Source organism: Podarcis muralis, chromosome 1 (assembly GCF_964188315.1).
Source record: "Podarcis muralis chromosome 1, rPodMur119.hap1.1, whole genome shotgun sequence".
NCBI lineage: Eukaryota > Metazoa > Chordata > Lepidosauria > Squamata > Lacertidae > Podarcis > Podarcis muralis.
The window spans coordinates 91,179,358-91,198,931 of record NC_135655.1 but is presented as its reverse complement, the minus strand read 5'-3'; the positions used below and the strand labels follow the sequence as shown (position 1 = coordinate 91,198,931).

Below are 19,574 nucleotides of genomic sequence, written 5' to 3'. Positions count from 1 at the left end.
TCAATTAGCCGTTAACTGGCCTGTTGGGAAGGGTCTATGGGATAATGGAAAGCTTTTTCTTCTTAAGATCTTTGGATTTCCCTTTCTTCTGGGTGAAGACCGCTACAACAGAACATGGGCTAACGAGAACAGTGGAGCATGTGTATTTAAATATTATATTTAAAAATAGACTTAACAAATGGTACTACTGCACAAGGTGTGCTTGGTTCAAAGCAAGATATGAGGGTAATCAGCCAAAACAGGGATAAAGTAAGCCAGAATCACTATCAACAAACTAACTAACTAGGGCAAAACTTCTACTGTCTGAGAAACCCCAAGGTAATTCCATTTGACCCAACTTGATGGTACATCTATATTACACAGACCGAGACAAATTTCATGTTATTCTTCTACACTAACAATGCAAAGATATGCCAATGTGATGAGTGAGTGATGGGCAGGCTAATCTGACTTAACTGCCTGTATATTTCACTATCCAGTTGTGATCTAAGCATATGGTTGCTGAGTACACATGACATGAAATCAGCCAAAATACAACCATGTATTGATTCCATCTGAGGCCTGTGGGCGAAGTGGTTTAAAATGTTAAATATAACTATAAAAGGGTATTACAGTTTTATACAGGATAAAACAAGGCTCTGGGGATCATGCGGAACTGGAGCAGGAACTTATAGAAAAAGGGAAAGCTGAAGGCTCTTAAATTCCATACAGTATTGGCAATGGAATGGCAGGGGAAGGAATAGTGGAATATACAATTTACTAAGCATTGCTTCTGATGTGCAACTGCCTGTTCATGTCATGTGCTGAAATATTTTATGACTTGGTTTTTTCTTTCCTAGTGAGAATTTAGAGACAAACAAAAACCTCAGCAGATGAAAAAGGGTGTTGCTGGCATTATGGATGGAAAAAAGCAGCTATGCAAATGAAACATGTCAGGGAACATGACTGAAAGAAGATCAGGTAGCGTTTCTGTCTTCAGCTGATCCAGATATAATATTAACCAATTCTAAGGAATTGGTTCCTTGACAAGTATTCCTTGACTGTTGAGTCAGCATGGTAGTTAATTTGGGGAAAACATAAGAAAATGTTAATGAAGGCAGAGATCTAAATTAGCACATGCAATCTATCTCCCTAATGCCATATGGTGCAGGTCATGCTGTGGACTACTCTTCTGACAGCCTTTGTTCATTATTCCCTTTTGAGTAATGAGTTTGGTGGGGGAGCCTATGTGAGAAATAAACACAAACATCTCAACAGCCCCAACCTTTTATACCACACCTTCATGTGTGTATAGAGATAGGTAAGACCTTATGGATTCTGTTTTGCACACTGGGGCAAAAGATGCAGCAGTCCCTACCATATCTGAAAATAGTCACAGAAAGATGCAGAACCCAACACTAATTATCATATCACCACCACATTTCATATTAGAAATACAGTTCCTTTGCTCGAAAAATGTAGCCCAAAGATAGTACTACACAAAAATAGTTTAAAAATTCCATGTATATTTGGAACATAATTATTCCTTTACAGTATCAGTCAGAATGTAAGATTCTGGTCAGAAATTTGCATTGCCAGCACAACAGGGGGCAGAAATGTAATGATAAGCAATGCCCTCTCCCCCAATCTCTTTTCAAGAGACTCCCTAACAGATCTAACAATTGAGGTGTGTGAATTACCACTGTACACACAGGTGTGGGTGGCTTTTGTGGCATTAATGAGCATTAACTGATCATACATCCACACTCCTTATCTACAAAGAATGCACATTTTAAAGGGAATGGGGACACTTAGTTACTTTTGACTGCAGCCTGGAATGAGTGATTAGCAAAACAAACAAAAATATATTTGCATGTGCTGCAAAATGATCACATGAAAGCTGATGATTTCAGAAATTGCTGCATTATGGAAAGGACACAAGAAAAGAAGCTGCTGAGTATTTAAGAAAATACTAGGCACATTCTGTACCAACAGTGCCTTGTTCACACAGCTTATTCAACAGTTCAACTATGCATGGAGGCCAAATAGTCTAGATCATGGCTACTGCACTTTGGTTTTTGCTAAAGAACTTATAAAGCTGCTTTAGATCAAGTCAGACCATTGGTCTTCTAACCCAGTGCTATCTACTCTGACCTTTAGCAGCTTCCCATGAATTCAAGCAAAAGTGTTTCCTAGCTAACTAGAGATCCTTTTAGGGGGAAATGCCAGAGACTGAACCTCAGACCGTAGCATACTCACTAAACAACAGCACATCCCTCATTTATATGCAAGTATCATAATTTGCTGAACCTAAAATATTTTGTACTCAACAGGTCCACATCCTCAAGCCATACCACCTGTAACTGATCTAACAAAACGGGACTAGACCTCTTGAGATCCACCTTTTCTAATAGGAGATCATCCTCTGAGTCCCTTCTTCATGTGCCTCCTCCATAAGAGGTCCAGAGGGTGGCAGACATGAGAACAGGCCTTTTCTGCAGTGGCTCCTTGCTTGTGGAATGCTCTCCTCAGAGATGTTTGGCTGGCACCTTCACTATACACCTTTAAACAGGTCTTTGGCTGATGGACATCGATGCCCTTTTAAATGTGGAAGGGAGGAATTATTGCTTTGCATTTGTTCTTACTTTTATTATGTATTTTTAAATATATTGTAATTTTATGTTGTGAACCACCCTGCGATCTATGGGTATAGAGTGGCATACAAATAGAAGAAGAAGAGGAGGAGGAGCAGGAGGAGGAGGAGTTAAGGTCCTGGTGGATACAAGCAATTTCATCCTCAAACAGCTTTATGAACAAGCAGGCCACTATCAGTTCCATCCTTCTCTTAGGTCCAGGCTGTACTACTTAGAAACGCTCCTCCACATGTGAATCAAATGGACGAGGGAGAGCTTACTGAAAAGTGACCTGGTGTTCAGCTGCAGCATCAACAGGCCAGAAGGCTAGCTGATAGCACAACTCTAATTCTTTTGGGTAGAGAAGGGGCTAGCATGCAAAACATCCACAAACTGCCTGTGTTGCATCCCCTTCATCTGGCTTGCCCCTCCTCTCTTACCTCAAGTTCTCCCCAAGTGATATTATCCCAGGCACATGCCAGCCTCAGAGAAAATGTGAAGTTCCCAGGTGAGGCACATCTCAGCTGGGAAAGATATGGCCCCCAGTCCCCGGCATTTGAACCCAGGCAGGGTTGTCAATCAGCTAGCAGAGGTGAAGCAGGCTTCTCTGCTGGCCTATGGTGGGAAAGGGCCAGCATCTTCATGACCAGGGAGTGCAAGCAGCTGTTGAGCAGAGCTGTCTGGATCAGCACTTAAAAATGGAAGTTGCTTCAATAATTTAAAATGGGGAATGTGGTGCACTGTCCAAAGTAATAATGCAATATGCCCAAGGTATCATGCACAATATTCAGTGTCATATAATCAATAATATCACGAAGGAAGCATGGAAGCATGGAGACATTTACACTCCACAGAATTAAATCTTCAGGTGCCCACAACTCTAGTAAAAAACAGTGACACTGATGTTCTCATTCTTCATCCAGCATAGCTGCTCGGTCCTTAAAGCACTCTGTCTATGCAGACCTAATACTTCCACTTCTTTAGGTTATATGACTCTTCGAAGTTATGGATTAAGGGAGATAATAAACTATTTTTATCACCCTCATAGATTTGATTAGGTAAGCCATTAAGTTTTACTGCATAACTCAGTTGTTCAGATTTTTATTATGTTCATACCTTATTTACATGATCTTTTGCTATAAATGTGCATTGATCCCCCCCCCCCAGATGACAATCCTCACCTAAGTCTTTCAAGAGTTGAAGTAGGCAAGGGCACTGCCTTATAGTCCAAGTTATTACTTATACACTATGGGAAGGATGTTGCTGCTGGTGAACTGTGAACAACACTTGTACACAAAGTGTGAAACACTGGGTTGGAGTCAGAGTTACAATGCAATCCTAACCATGTCTGCTCAGGAGTAAGTCCTACTGAATTCAGTAGGGTTTACTCCCAGGTAAATGAGGCTAGCATTGCAGGCTCCCACTCATACAAGTGGCCCTACACCAAGTATGATTAAGTCTGGAACCAATCCATTTTGTTGGAACTAGTTTCTCAAACTATATCTCTGGGACTGATCCATAAAAAGTATACTAGACTTTAGTTGAGGTTTTTCTTGTGAAATGAATTGCAAAACAGTTCTAACCTTTCCACCTATATGAAAGTACTTAAAAAATCACTTCAGATTATCTCAGAACCCATAAATCCTCAGACTTGGAGCTTCCTTGAGCAACTTCAAGGTTGTTAGACATACACAAAGTTGTTTGCTCTGAGCCTATATTTAAGTCTTTACTGTACGTGACTGGTGAAAAGGGACCTAAGTTACTGGGATCAAAGGACTATGGGCCAGACCCAGTAAAATCCTTTTTTTTGTAATTACAGGTAATTACAGATGATGGAAGAATGGGCTGTAGATGGACAATCCACATCACAATGAGATTGTATTAACATTTCTACAGTTTACTCTTGCCTGAGGGGTTACAATTCTGCTGAAAATATGCAAAATGTGCTCAATTACAGTATGCTAAATTATTTGCAAAATACAAAGCTTATTACATGTTTCTTTTAACAAGATGGACAACAGGGAACACATTTGCCAAAAATGATATTACTACTGGGGCCCCCTTGCCCATGCTAACTAGCTATCTTATATAGCTGAACTGTTTTTAGTTTGTGACTGTTACTGTGGTAGAAAAATGCCTTTGTGCCTTTGCTCTGTGATTCAGTCTTTAATTAAGCTTTGGCATTTGCTTGCTTTGAGTATTTCACTTAGCAACCTTGGTGCTCTCTTTCAAACAAGAGTACTTGCAAATGGAATGCCTTGTGTTAACCAACCCACTGTGTAACCATCATTCCTATGCATTAAAACAACAACAACAAAGAGAAACTTGTATTATTTTAATCTAGAAGAACCTGGCACAGTTGAATTTTGCATGAGAGCCTAAGTGCATTAAAATAACCTTTTCAGGTTATGAACTAAGTAAGAATGCTTCCTCTCCATAACTATGTGGACTTTATCATTATCTGATTAGTCCAGACAATGGGCAATATCCAATTAACGTTCTGTCAGGATTTCCACTTGCACAACTCTGCCCAATTTCTGCTTCCTTTAGACCTCCCTTCCCACCCTGGTGATAGAAGAGAGGCCTGACCAGAGAAAAAAAGCGGTATATCACATAAAAAGGGCCACACATCCTGAGGTAAAGCTGGAATAGAATCCTGTCTAAAATCCTGCAGAGGCACTGCCATTCCGACTAGAAAATACAGGGTTAGATGGAATAATGGTAGGAATTGGTTTAAGGCAGCTTCCTACATCCCTAAAACAATGGAGAAATCCAGGACACAGCAGCGTGTCAACAAGAGATAGCCCAGGAAAAGGAAGCAGCAAAGGCAGGACCATATCATGCCACCAACATTATACAGTGGTACCTCAGGTTACATACGCTTCAGGTTACAGACGCTTCAGGTTACAGACTCCACTAACCCAGAAATAGTGCTTCAGGTTAAGAACTTTGCTTCAGGATGAGAACAGAAATCATGCTCTGGTGGCGCGGCGGCAGCAGGAGGCCCCATTAGCTAAAGTGGTGCTTCAGGTTAAGAACAGTTTCAGGTTAAGAACGGACCTCCGGAACAAATTAAGTACTTAACCCGAGGTACCGCTGTATAAGTTCTGGGCACTAATAGGTCTTTGTTGGGCTATTTTTTGTTGGGTCCATTGTTGTTGTTGTCTTCAGATCTGATTGACATTCAGCTTCTTAACTTTGCTATTACAGGGAATGGCAAATAAAATACTGACAGATCTTTGAAAATGTCTGCAATAACTACAGAACATATAAGGCTTTGAATCAAGCCTGAAATATATTATCACTAGATTATTAGTATGGCGTTTATATTTGCACAAGGTAAACATGGTATGTCTTGGTACTGTGAGTAAACATAAGATACAGAAGCTCAGCACCTAGATAAATCTACATTCAATGCCATCCAGTAAGCCCACAGCTCAAAATCTTTTCAACTTGCTGATGGGAGCCCTGCCAACTTCATTAATGCTCCTGCTGGTGGAAATACATGGAGGTTTGAGCTCCACATAGCTTATGCAGGATGAACAGCACACTGACAAACCTCTTGTGGACCAGCCACTAGATGGGGAGAAAGGCACACTTGATTTCCACAACTTAAAATGCATCCCTTTATTATTTCACCAAATGAATTGTTTGCATTTAAGAACAGATTATGTACTCACACGCTCTGTTGTTAACTACCGTATTTTTCGGACTATTGGACGCACCGGTCCATAGGACGCACCTAGATTTGGGGGGGGGAAATAAAGGCAAAAAAATTTATTCCCCCCCCCCCGCCAGGCGCAGGGCTGGGGCGGGGAAGCCCGAGCTTCCCCCTCCCCCAGAACGGGACCCAGAGCCATGCCGAAGCTGCGCGCAGCTTTGGCATCGCTCTGGGAGCTTGCGGGGCTGGGGGAGGAGGAAGCCTTCCGCCAGCCTCCAAACCATGTCGGGAGACAGCGGGATGGCGCGCTGCGCCTCTCCCGCTGTCCCCCGAGTTTGCGGGGCTGGGCCAGCCTTCTAACCAAGTCGGGGGACAGCGGGAAGGGCGCGCTGCGCCCCTGCCGCTGTCTCCCGAGTTTGCGGGGCTGGCGACGGGGAGGAGCAGGCTTCTCCCCCCGCCAGCCTTCTAGACAAGTCGGGGGACAGCGGGAAAGGCGCGCTGCGCCTCTCCCGCTGTCCCCCGAGTTTGCGGGGCTGGCAACGGGGAGGAGCAGGCTTCTCCCCCCGCCAGCCTTCTAGCCAAGTCGGGGGACAGCGGGAAGGGCGCGCTGCGCCTCTCCCGCTGTCCCCCGAGCTTGTGGGGCTGGCGGTGGGGCTCTCCTGAAGCCTGGAGGTTGTGGGGCTGGTGGGGGGGAGAAGCAGGCTTGCTTCTCCCACCCCCAGCCTCCAGATCAGGTCGGGGAATAGCGGGATGGCGGAGCGCCGCCATCCCGCTATTTCCCGACCTGATCTGGAGGTTGTGGGGCTGGGGGGGGGGGAGAAGCAGGCTTGCTCCTCCCACCCCCAGCCTCCAGATCAGGTCGGGGAATAGCGGGATGGCGGAGCGCCGCCATCCCGCTATTCCACGACCTGATCTGGAGGTTGTGGGGCTGGGGGGGGGGGAGAAGCAGGCTTGCTCCTCCCACCCCCAGCCTCCAGATCAGGTCGGGGAATAGCGGGATGGCGGAGCGCCGCCATCCCGCTATTCCCCGACCTGATCTGGAGGTTGTGGGGCTGGGGGGGGGAGAAGCAGGCTTGCTTCTCTCACCCCCAGCCTCCAGATCAGGTCGGGGAATAGCGGGATGGCGGAGCGCCGCCATCCCGCTATTTCCCGACCTGATCTGGAGGTTGTGGGGCTGGGGGGGGGGGAAGCAGGCTTGCTCCTCCCACCCCCAGCCTCCAGATCAGGTCGGGGAATAGCGGGATGGCGGCGCTTCGCCATCCCCCTATCCCCCGAGCTTGTGGGGCTGGGGGGGGGGGAGAAGCAGGCTTGCTTCTCCCCCCGCCAGCCTCCAGATCAGGTCGGGGAATAGCGGGGTGGCGGCTCTGCGCCTCCCCGCTGTCCCCAGCTTTTGGGTGCAGGCTGCTGCCCGCAAGCCTTGCGAGCCCGCGGGACATCCCGCCGGGCTTGCAAGACTTGGGATAGCTTCCTGAAGCCTGGAGAGCGAGAGGGGTCGGTGCGCACGGACCCCTCTCGCTCTCCAGGCTTCAGCAAAAGCCTGCATTCGCACCATAGGACGCACACACATTTCCCCTTCATTTTTGGAGGGGAAAAAGTGCGTCCTATAGTGCGAAAAATACGGTACCTTCCTACCCACAATTTCATCACTGGATGTATAAAGGCGCTTAAAGGTCACCTCTTCTCCCTGTGACACCTATCCTCTTACATATGTGTGGCGGGAGTGGGGGGTGGGGAGCGTGTGGAGAAATGTAATAATGAATGCCTGATTTGTGGCAGAGAGAAGGGTTGAAATCAGCCCTGTGGCCTTTGCATGGCTGGTTTGTCCAATATGCTGGGCACCATGGAAATTACTGGGCCTGATCTACCCAAAAGGCTTTGCAACTCTTTGAGTCATCACACTGTGTAAGATGGACCCTGGATGCCTCCATACCTACAATGCCCTTCCCAGTATGTTATGACTTGTTTTCTCTTTTGAATGTTACTGCATTGTGTGTGTGCAAGCAGAGCCGCCTTTCCCATTGGTCTTAGTGGTTCGTTGCGCCAGGGCACAGGCCTCTCAGGGGCGCCCTGGCGAGTGGGGGAGCTGCGCAGCTTTGCTGGCAGCCTCCACTTTCCCTGCACGCCTGCCAGCTGCGCCCCGCCAACTATATGGCTGGCGGGTGTGCAGCTTCCCTACCAAGCCTCTGCATTTGCTAAAGACAGCCCTGCTCCCAGTCGTTGTCCTCCTCCTGCTTCCTGGCGAAAGGCGGCGTGCAGCCTTCCTGGGCTGCCTTCTTGGGCACCCGAATGCTGGAGAGCATGTCTGCCAGCACCTTCTCCTGCTTGATCGTCACCACCACGCTGGGGATCGGGACGGTGGGGGAGGCAGAGGACATTTTCCACCGCCCCCTCCCTTGGAGTTGTGGGGGGGGGGCACTGGAGGGATCTTTGCACCGGATTAAGACAGCCTGCGTGCAAGTGAAGACAAGCACATGTTACTCTTGCACTGAGTTTGTTATCAGATATTCTGAGTTGTGGCGTGTGTGTTAAACTAACTCCTATGGAACCCACACCCAATGCACAAGGCTCTAGCCTGATGACTCAAAGCCCATCAGACTCTTGCCATATCCACCAAAATTCAACTGCTTCCATCACTGACCAGCCAAACACTCACCAGGTCCTACCCCTAGCAATCAAAACCCAACAGTTATTCCCCCTAGCTTAATTTGCTGGCCATGAAAAATTTAAAAATACATTAGTGATTTTTAAGAAGTAAAGGAATGTTTAGGGTGGAAATACTAAACATACAACAAGCCCAAACAGAACTTGATGTTTATTTGCCCACCTCTCAGGTAAGAACGCTATAAGGTTTTTCAGTCTGTCCCTACAATAAAGGTAAAGGGACCCCTGACCATTAGGTCCAGTCATGACCGACTCTGGGGTTGCGGCGCTCATCTTGCTTTATTGGCCAAGGGAGCCAGCGTACAGCTTCCGGGTCATGTGGCCAGGATGACTAAGCTGCTTCTGGCGAACCAGAGCAGCACAAGGAAATGGTGTTTACCTTCCCACTGGAGAAGTACCTATTTATCTACTTGCACTTTGATGTGCTTTCAAACTGCTAGGTGGGCAGGAGCAGGGACCGAGCAACGGGAGCTCATTCCATCGTGGGGATTCGAACCGCCAACCTTCTGATTGGCAAGCCCATGAGGCTCTGTGGTTTAACCCACAGCGCCACCCACATCCCTGTCCCTACAATACAGGCAAGTAAATGGCAGCAGCGCATGAAGGGAGAAGCAAAGCTCAAAAGGCAAGGAGCATAATATTCACAAGGCATGTCAGTTGAAGGCTTGAATTGGGCTTAGAGTGAGCCAGAACCAATTATCAATGCTGAAACACATCAGTGGAATATGTAGCAAAGAGCTTCTGAGTATGCGCAGAGAGTATCTCCAGCTGGAGCTGGAGTCCAATAACACCTGATGGACCAAAGCTCCCCCTGCCCGCCCTGGTTGTGAATGATCATAATCCACCCTCACACTCTAGGATCGGAGGATAAGGGTTATCAGGTCTATGCTCTGGCATTCTTCACAAGTTAACCAGTGGGGCTTAAGCAGGCACATATGAACCAAGACATTTCTGTGTCTAAGTTGGGGGAGAGAATAAACGATTTATTTTTTTTACCCCTGTGGGGGTAAAAACCAGTCACAGAATGAATTGATTTGTCAAATGGAAAGAGAAGGGTGGCAGTGGTGGAGAGAAGAGCCCAAGCAGTTCAATTTGAATCCCCTTAGCACCCTTAAGCGCTGCTTCCCATTTTAACACAGCAATTGCGGCAAATTGCATTGTCCATAGCTATGCTGAGGAGAGACAATTTCATATGGGAATTTATGTTATCTAAACAACCAATATTCAAAGAAGCTTGCGAATGCTAAAATGTCCCATCGCATGCTATGCTTGAGAGCTGTGAAGTGCAGTTTATGTAACCAGATCTAAGCAAGAAATGCTTTTGTGTAAATGTAGATGCACCTTGGGAACGCCTGCTGACAAGCAGTTAATAGATCTGGATATGCACCCGTGATTTACCTCAGGGCAAGATATTCCATCTTTTCTCTACAGGATAACATCTCACACATGTTATAAGCCTTCCCCACTGAAGTGAAACATTTCCAAGGCATTTTAAAAAGATCACTACTATTTATAGACTCTCAGATAGTAGATTTGAAACACGCTTGTTTTTCCTTGGTAAAAATGAGGAAGTGCTCCTGACATGGATTTAGAGAGAGTGGAGATCCATGTAAGAAAGAAAAAAAGATTTAGTAAAGCCTTGCATTTTAGGGTCAGACCCTAGTGTTGTTGGTTGTTTTTGTCTGGAACCATCTGAAGACATGCTTCTGCTTACTGAATTTCTGTGCAGAGATATTGTAATGGACTCGGGGTCACCAGGAGAAGTTTGCTTATTTGTTTGTTTACTTAATAACATTTATATTGACTGCAATAAAACAAAACCCCTCAAAGCCGTTAATCAATCAAAGCAACTTTCTCCTGGATCAAATCCAGGAGAAATCCTGGGTGATCTTAAGACCTACAAGTGGTTCAGGTACTACTAGCATTGCACCAATTATTACTTATATCTGAACAATAATCCTGTTGTGATTCCTCCTTGGCCTTGGAAACAGAATGTGCCTGTTGTTAGTCACGGTGCGAAACCACGACAAGCTTCACTGACCTAGTAAGTGGTGACTTTAGGACAGTACAGCATCTGAACTTGTGCTATGCTGCCCCTTGGCCAGGGTGACCAAAACTAAACTAATGGTCAATGCACCACTGAAGTTCACATGCTATGCCTTGCTACCTCAGTTGCCTGATCTGCTTGTTCTACCTCAGGCAACTTTATTTACAGCCATATTAACTTGTTCCGATAGATTATGGTTACTAGGCTCGGAAGTGTAAATCTCTTAGCCCTGTTAGCTTGTGACAAACGCTTCCTCCCCCCCACAACCATCACGTTGGGAATGAAATACAGCCGAGTGCTCTTTTGCTGAAGAGATCGCCAGAGGACTGGGGAAACTGGGTCAGACACAGCACACCCTTTGATGTGCTGCCTCTCAATCAAATCCCCACCCCCACAAATACACAATCGTCTTAGAAACAAGAGCTGAACCTCCCTTTCACTACTGTAGTGTTTCTGGTGGGTACAGACTGAGCTCAAAGGAACATATGTGAGCACAATTCTGCAACACACACAAACACCTCCCTATAATATGCTCTGGGGGGGGGGGGAGCACAAAAAAGGTAAAGGTAAAGGTACCCCTGCCCGTACGGGCCAGTCTTGCCAGACTCTGGGGTTGTGCGCCCATCTCACTTAAGAGGCCGGGGGCCAGCGCTGTCCGGAGACACTTTCCGGGTCACGTGGCCAGCGTGACAAGCTGCATCTGGCGAGCCAGCGCAGCACACGGAACGCCGTTTACCTTCCCGCTGGTATGCGGTCCCTATTTATCTACTTGCACTCGAGGGTGCTTTCGAACTGCTAGGTTGGCAGGCGCTGGGACCGAGCGACGGGAGCGCACCCCGCCGCGGGGATTCAAACCGCCGACCTTTCGATTGGCAAGTCCTAGGCGCTGAGGCTTTAACCCACAGCGCCACCCGCGTCCCGGGGGGGAAGCACAAAAGGTACCTTAAAAAAATATTCCCTCTGCTTCCCAAGAGGAAGAATGGAGGGAATTGTGTACCTTTAGCTTGGTAAAGAGGAGACTGAGAGGAGATAAGATAGCCATCTCCAAATATTGAAAGGGCTGTCACATGGAAGATGGAGCAAGCTTCTTTTCTTCTGCTCCACAGGGCACAAACCAAACCAGTGGATTCAAGTTACATGAAAGGAGATTCCGATTAAACATCAGGAGGAACCTTCTGACAGTAAGAGCTGCTTGACAGTGAAACAGACTCTCATGAGAGATGACAGACTCTTCTTCCTTGGAAGTTTTAAAGCTGAGGTTATATGGTCATCTGTCATGTATGCTTTAGTTGAGATCCCTGCATTGCAAGGGGTTGGACTAGATGACCCTTGGGGCTCTTCCAACTCTACAATTCTACAGTTCTATAAAGTCACAATGGGCACATTAGGACACCATGGTATATATAGCCCCTGGTTTACTGTGTATGAGCTGATCATGTCAGCTTCATTCCTCCCTATTTCTGCTGGGGAAAACAAACCACAGTCTCTGACCTAGCATTATGGTCAAACCAGGGATCATGGTATGTTGCTCTCCAAACAAGCTACAATTCATAAGCCAAGAACAAACCTTGGCTACAGAAAGTAACGGTAAGCCAAGGATGCAAACCATAAGTTACGGTTTACTGTGATGTGCAAATGCTACCAGTGGAATTCCATAGAATTTAAATGGTAATAAAATACAATATAAGAAATAAAAGCAACAATAAAAATACAATTAAAAATCACTCAGCATCTTGCACAGCACATTACAATTGCCAAAAGAGATAGAAAATCATTCAGGGATCCACCAAGTCCCTCAACAATCTTGCAAAGGTCCATTGGTGGAAAAATGGTTTGGGAATCACTGTTGGAGGGTATGACGTGAAAATCAAGTTGTGTGGAAAAATAATGGCAGCATCTAATCAAACCACCAAGGCATCATCAACTTAAAGTATGTGCTGAATCTTACCACTGGAGAAATCTTCCATGTGCCATGAAGTATATTTCATTTCAGAAAATGGCTCTGCTTTACCATTAAGTCAAGGTGAGTTACCCCCAAATCTGTTCCCTGAGCTGGGCAAACATTCAAGGACAGCAAATAGCACACTACACAGTGTATTATGGTATCTTTTACCACCAGGGGAGTCATTCTAATTCTCTTCCTCTGCTACCAAAATGTGTTGGACCTATGCTAAGAACAGTTTGCTCTGATGTGTGTAGATGAATTGCATTGCACTAATGGACTCTTAATATTCTGCCCATCTGACTACAACTTTGTAATCAGGTTACCACCAGAATTCTGTCTCCTCTCCAAAAGAACACTCTATGAACGTAAGATCTGTGGTGTGTAAACACAATGCAATTGTATACTAGTTTTATCGGCTGCGAAAGCCAGGTTACTAACTCCAAGTCAGTGTTGCAAATCTCATATCAAAATTCCCATTAAAAAAACAAATTAGATGCACACTTCAGTGTACATGAAGCACTCTTGGCTTTGGTTTGATTTTTGCTGTTCTCGAGCTAGTAAGTTTGCAACCTTTCAGGTGTCCCAAGGATGAAAGAAATATGAATAAGCTCCTTGTCTTTGCTGCATTGCTTTCATGGAAGAATCTTATCTACTTATATTTGTAAGGTGACTCCATTAGTAAATATAAAAAGTGTCTGGAGAAGACCTTTTAATCATGGAGATAACTGTTTATGATAGCTGTCTTCTGTTAATTAACTTGCATATTCACCTTCACTTAATGTTGCCTGCAGGGGATTCCTAGTAAAAAAGTGCTTCTGCATCCTGGCAGCAGTGAAATCTGCCTGTTTAGTAATCACTAGCTATTATCCTTGCCATCAGCAAAAAAATGTTCTAAATGTGTGTTTTTTAAAAGGAAGACATTGGATTGAATCCAGACCTGCTGTTCTGCAAATGGCAGGACTCCTTCCGTTCATGGCTCAGAACAAGCAGCAGGAGGAGATATCTGCCAGTTTCCCCTGCAGACCACAACACCTCCCATGCTGTTCCAGAGAGCCCTCCAACCCTCTGGAGCAAATATTTTTGTGGGGCCAGGGGCTGAAAAAGGGAAGGGGGAATCTCTCTTTGGTCCACAGGAGTAATCCATTCAGTGGAATTTTGTTCTCTGCAACTCAGAAGCTACAACGTTTAGTGTCCAAAGTTCCATAAAAGCTTTTTAGTGTGCTGTACTGCATAAAAGAACTGGATTTGCCACAGGCAGTCTGAGCTGAAATCCTGATTCATAAACAAGCATTCTGGCTGAGTGGGCTTGCAAAGTCATGATGAGCCTAGGCCCCTCTCATCTGCAAAATGGGATCACTATGAAATACAATAACCTCCACAGGGTCATCCTCCATCCTTATGTCATAAGGATGGCATAATTGGACATAAAATACATGTAATAATTCATTGAATCTATATTTAGTTTAAAAGGGGGTATTAACATAGCACAGCAAAGCTAATCATTTAGACAATCAGTTAGAGAAACCTGAATGAACTGAAAACCATATTATCTATTCAGTAGAATCAAGTGGTAATCCTTTATTTGGTCTGTAGCACTTCAAAGGATGGTGTATTTGAATGTTCTCCTGTATATAAAAATATACTCTAAACATATGGATGCAAATCTAGCGTAACAGAGAGAAACCGAATTCATTTGCTTGACACCTTCAAGCTGTTTGACAAAATAAACTGGGTTCTGAATTGAGTGGTTTGTTTTCCTGCTGCAGTGCTAAAATTTTTAACGTCTACATCTTTCCTTTTTTCATTCGTGGACACATGGGAAACATTAGTACAGAATGCTTGCAGTTTGTCCCATCGTAGGGCCAAACCATAGAATCTATCGCATGGATACTGTCCTGAACATTCATAGTAGGATTGGGAAACTATAGTTTCTAAGGTTGCTAGCAACCCTGGATTCAGTCACCAGGAAACCCTGCTGGATCAGGCAAATGGCTCATCTGGTTCGGCATCCTATTCTCACAGGGGCCAACCTATGAGAACCTGCCTATGGGAAAACTGCATGCAGGACCCAAGCACAAGAACATGCTCCCTGTCCTGGGGTTTCCAGCAACTGGTATTCAGAAGCATACTGCATCCGACCATGGAGGCAGATCATAGCCATCATGGCTCGCAGTCACTGGTAGACTTGTCTTCCATGAATTTGTCTAATCCTCTTTGAAAGCCATCTGAGTTAGTGGCCATCACTGCCTCCTGTGGGAGCGAGTTCCGTGGTTTAACTATGTGTTGCATAAATAGCTACTTTCTTTTGTCTGCCCTGAATCTTCCAACATTCAGCTTCATTGGGTATCCACGAGTTCTAATGTTATCAGAGGCGGAGACAAAAAAACCCTCTCTCTATCCACTTTCTCTATGCCAGGCATAATTTTACAAACTTTTATCATGCCACCTCTTACTTACCTTTTCTCAAAAGTAAAAAATAAAATCCCAAATGCTGCAACCTTTCTTCATAGAGGAGTTACTCCGACCCCTTGATCGTTTTGGTTGCCGTTTTCAGAACCTTTTCCAACTCTATCACTGTCCATTTATTCCTGCTCTATGCTCCCCGCAACTTAACCAATTCCTGATCCACAAGAGGTCCCCTCCTCTTATTCCATGACATCTAAGCTTACTCAAGAGTCTAAGTACACTATGTGAGCCAGATCATCTCTCAATATATTGGTGAACAATAAACAAACAAACAAATGCAGACTCACATGGTGCGTAGAACATCACTAAAACAGAAGGATGCTCCTTGGTGAACTTGTCAAAGTCATCATCTGTTAGGTGATAAACAGCATTATCTTCTTCTGACCAGGGAGTCTCTGGGGCCTGTGGCTTAGGTGGCTGAGGACTAGAAACAAACAGGTAAAATTTAGAAGATGCTACAAGGAGAAAAATAGCAGCTGCCTTCACAAACTGGATCTTAAGAAATTAAAATGATTCTGTATGTGCTAACTTGATGAAGAGGTTACCTATTCTAAGAGGGTAGCCACTCCCCATGCCCACCCACCCCGATGGCAGAACAGTTTGCGGGGGGTGGGTGAGAGGAAAGGGGAGATTGTTATGTCTGCTGACCCAAAATGCTCGCACTGATGGAACAATAACAACAGTGGAATGCTGGATTCCTCCCATCATTTCCCCACCCTTGCTGCTATGATCTTAAATTTATGATGAGTTGTAACAAAAGGAACAAATACTGAAGGTTTTGCATAATCCAATTAAGGTTAAAGATAATGAAATGAAATTAAGGTAGAGGACAACACTGTTTGCTTTGTCAATATAAAATAATAATAATGGGTGTTTGAATATTAAATACCATTGAAGAGTTTTATCCTACCAGTGTAGTGCCACCAAAATTAAAGACATCAAATAGAGTACCCTCCAGCTTACACTCAAACTACGGTACTTATTTTGCCCCCAAGTTCTAGAACTCTGATGAGTCACAAAGATGCCTCTCCCTTTAAACACTTGAAAAAAATGTGTTTGTTTACTCAGTATTGTTTACCTTCTGTCTCTTACAGTAAAATACTAAGCACATGGATTACCTACTACTCAATGTGGCTAGTGGACTTCACGTTATTATCAGAGCTGCTGCTGCTTTCTGGGTTGGATTTCCAAAACTTTCCTGGCAATTCAATTTCATGTTTTCAGCCAGAACCGCAGCATCCTTGGCAATTTTAGGATTCCAATTGTGCACAAGTGGTTTGGGCCGTTTACAATAAAATTGTTCAAAGAGTATTAGTTCCTTCAAATCACTAGAAGTACTTTAAGAAGGCAGGGACTGCCCCCTCTTGCAAGGAGTCATTAATTCTTCTGATTAAGCTATATATAGATCTTGTTATACAAAACAAATAAAATGAGGTAAAGCAGCCTTGGAGCAGCCTTTTCTCCTTTCTCTTTATATCTGTCCCCAAGGCAGGGTGCTTTTTGGAGACAGAAAAAATGCAGCTGGACTTGAAAAGTATGCAGGAGGACAACAGAAACCTGCGGTGTTAGGCCGCCCCCCCCCCCCGCCAATCCCGAATGTATTTTGAATTCAGGAATTTCATATCTTCAGCTTTCTTGCAAAAGGGAAATCAGTTATCAGTCTGCCTTTTGCACCCTCAGAGCACAATCATCACAAATTATTGGTTTTTCATGCCACTCACATGCAGTAATAAGGCAGGTGCCCCAATGAAATAAACAGAGATTCTGTGTTCACAAGTCCTTTGAGAATCAGGGCTGATAAAAGCATTATTAAAAAAAAGAACCCCCTCCCCCCCCTACTATCAGCCTCTAACAGGAGGCTGAATTAATTGGAAATGTTATTTGTTCCTGTTGTTCTTTTTAATTAGGTTTATTATTTCCCATATAGTGCCTACATATGTTGCCCCATTATTCAATTACACTTTCCAGGCCTTCTTGAATCACTGCCACAGAGCACTGGACTACCCCATATTACAGACTCCTTTGAGTAATTCATTACTATGCCTATGTGCAGGTCTTACACTGTATACAAATTATAACTGCAACCTCAATTATGGACAGCTTCCAACTAAAGCACAGCTTCTGAATAAGAATTCCTCTCCCTGCCCCCCCGCCCCCCGCAGCATATTGATTTCTTTTAGGGGAGGGAAGAAAAGCGTCTGCATCACTTTGCCTTCTGGGAAATTATTAAGTGTGCATTGGAAATTAATTGAGGACAAACAGCTGTCTTTAGCTCTGGACGACTGAAATATCAGCCAAAGCCCAGAGTGGCTTGTTAGCAGAGATTATCACTGGGAAGAGTCCGCAGCTGTTCTGCTTTGCCTTCAGTAGCTGTCGCAGCACTGATATAAAAGCACTGCATATTGCAGGGATTATCAGACTATAATGTAGGCAGATTGGAGGGAAGAAAAGGGGAGGGGGGCTCCAGACACTTCTAATGTTTCACATGTGGTAGCCAAGAGATAAGGGCCTCCACACAGAGCCAAAAGGCAAAGAGAAAAGCTACAGGTGATGAAGGCACACATCATTGCTAAGGGGCGGTGGAAGAAATGCTATCTCTCTTCCGCTCGCGGGTGCTGCTTTCTTAACAGACCAAGAGCGACATTAATTCTAAGGGCAAAATTTCCTTCCTTGATTCACACAGTAGGTACTCAATGTGTTGAGTATTCTACTGTAAGAGACAGCAGCCTGAATGCCATACAATGTCACTGAACCATGACGCCTCCAGCTCTGTTAAACACCTGCCTCATCCCATCTACAAAGCTCTTTAGCCAAACAATTGGTTATTGGACACATACCCCCTGCCCTGCGCTCCCAGTATCCTAGGACGTACAGTCTCCACAGGTACAATAATCACTGTTTCCACTGACAATTTAGCAACCTATTTACATGGATTCAGCGGCTACATAAGTTTGTTCCTTCGTGGCTATACCTGGAAGTGCACAAGGCAAGACTGTAAACACCTAGGGATGCCCATGTACATTTTCGCAAAATGAGAGGTGGAAAAGCAAAAGATGAGAGCATGATTAAATTAGGAAAGATTCCACAACTGTCCACCCAATGATTTGAGAGGGACCAAAAGATTGTGATGCTGCTGAAACATTACAACAGTTAAGAACATGAGCTATGAACTAGATGTGTCCATGCAAACAGGAACTCTTGGAGTTGCCTAAGTCAACGTCACTGTCTTCTCAATCTCACCTCTACTCTCCATTCTCTAATTTGGGAATAGCAACAACAGCCTCTACTGCAGGAGATTATTAGGATAAGCAAAAGGATGCATATGAAGAGCTCTGAGTACTTTATATAAATTCTTTTTCTAAGTAGTAGCATTACCATCGTCCAACACCCCCATCCTTACCCCACCACAGCAGATCTGCCTACACAGTCCAGATCACAATGCACTATTCTCCATGAGCCTGCAGAGCAAACGGTCCCAAAGAAAGACAGGTAGGAAACCAAACATGTAGACATGTCAAGGCACAGGAGCAGCAAGTGCAGGCAGTATACAAAAGCCCATCGATGGACTTCAGTGGCTCATACATTGTGGAGCAAAGCACACAATGAAAGGCAACACACAGAACAGTAATAAAGAAAGACGCTTTATACAGAGTCGGAGCATTGGGTACATGTAGCTCGGTACTGTTGACATGGACTGCCAGTGGCACTCCATGGTTTCAGACATCAGTCCTGGGGATTGAACCTGAGAACTTTAGCATACAAAGCAGATAATCTAGCACTAAGCTATGGCTCTTCCTCAAAGGCTGCCATGAAATGGTGTGAACAAGCCCATAGGTTCTTGCATGCTTTCTGTAATTTATGCTTTATTTTCAGTCCAACACCAAATTATAGTTTTCCTCCGATAAATATGAAACAGCTTCACTAACGATGCTCAAGACCTTGCCCCAAGGTCCCAGTGTCAATCAATTCTGCTTAGGTCAGATTTTTCTATCTCAATCAAGCATCAAACTTGCCAAACCTATAAATATATGCCAGTGTTTGCTGCATTTTGTTTCATAATCAAAAACTAAAATATCCAGCTATGCTGAACACAACATTAGATACTAAAAGCAAGAACTCTAGTGTCATCCTATGAATCCTGTCTTGCCTCTCAATCTGGATCATCATTCCTACACACCACTG

The 19,574-nt window shown here is 44.7% G+C and overlaps 1 protein-coding gene across 3 annotated transcripts in view; it reads right to left on the bottom strand.

Moving 5' to 3' along the window:
- The window catches only part of PDIA5 (protein disulfide isomerase family A member 5), a 155,643-nt gene that overhangs the window by 52,332 nt on the left and 83,737 nt on the right, over nt 1–19,574 (bottom strand). For all 3 annotated transcript variants that reach the window (XM_077934924.1, XM_077934929.1, XM_077934927.1), the window contains exon 11: nt 15,680–15,816. In XM_077934924.1, the coding sequence (XP_077791050.1) occupies nt 15,680–15,816 (137 nt within the window). The remainder of the gene's footprint in view (nt 1–15,679; nt 15,817–19,574) is intronic.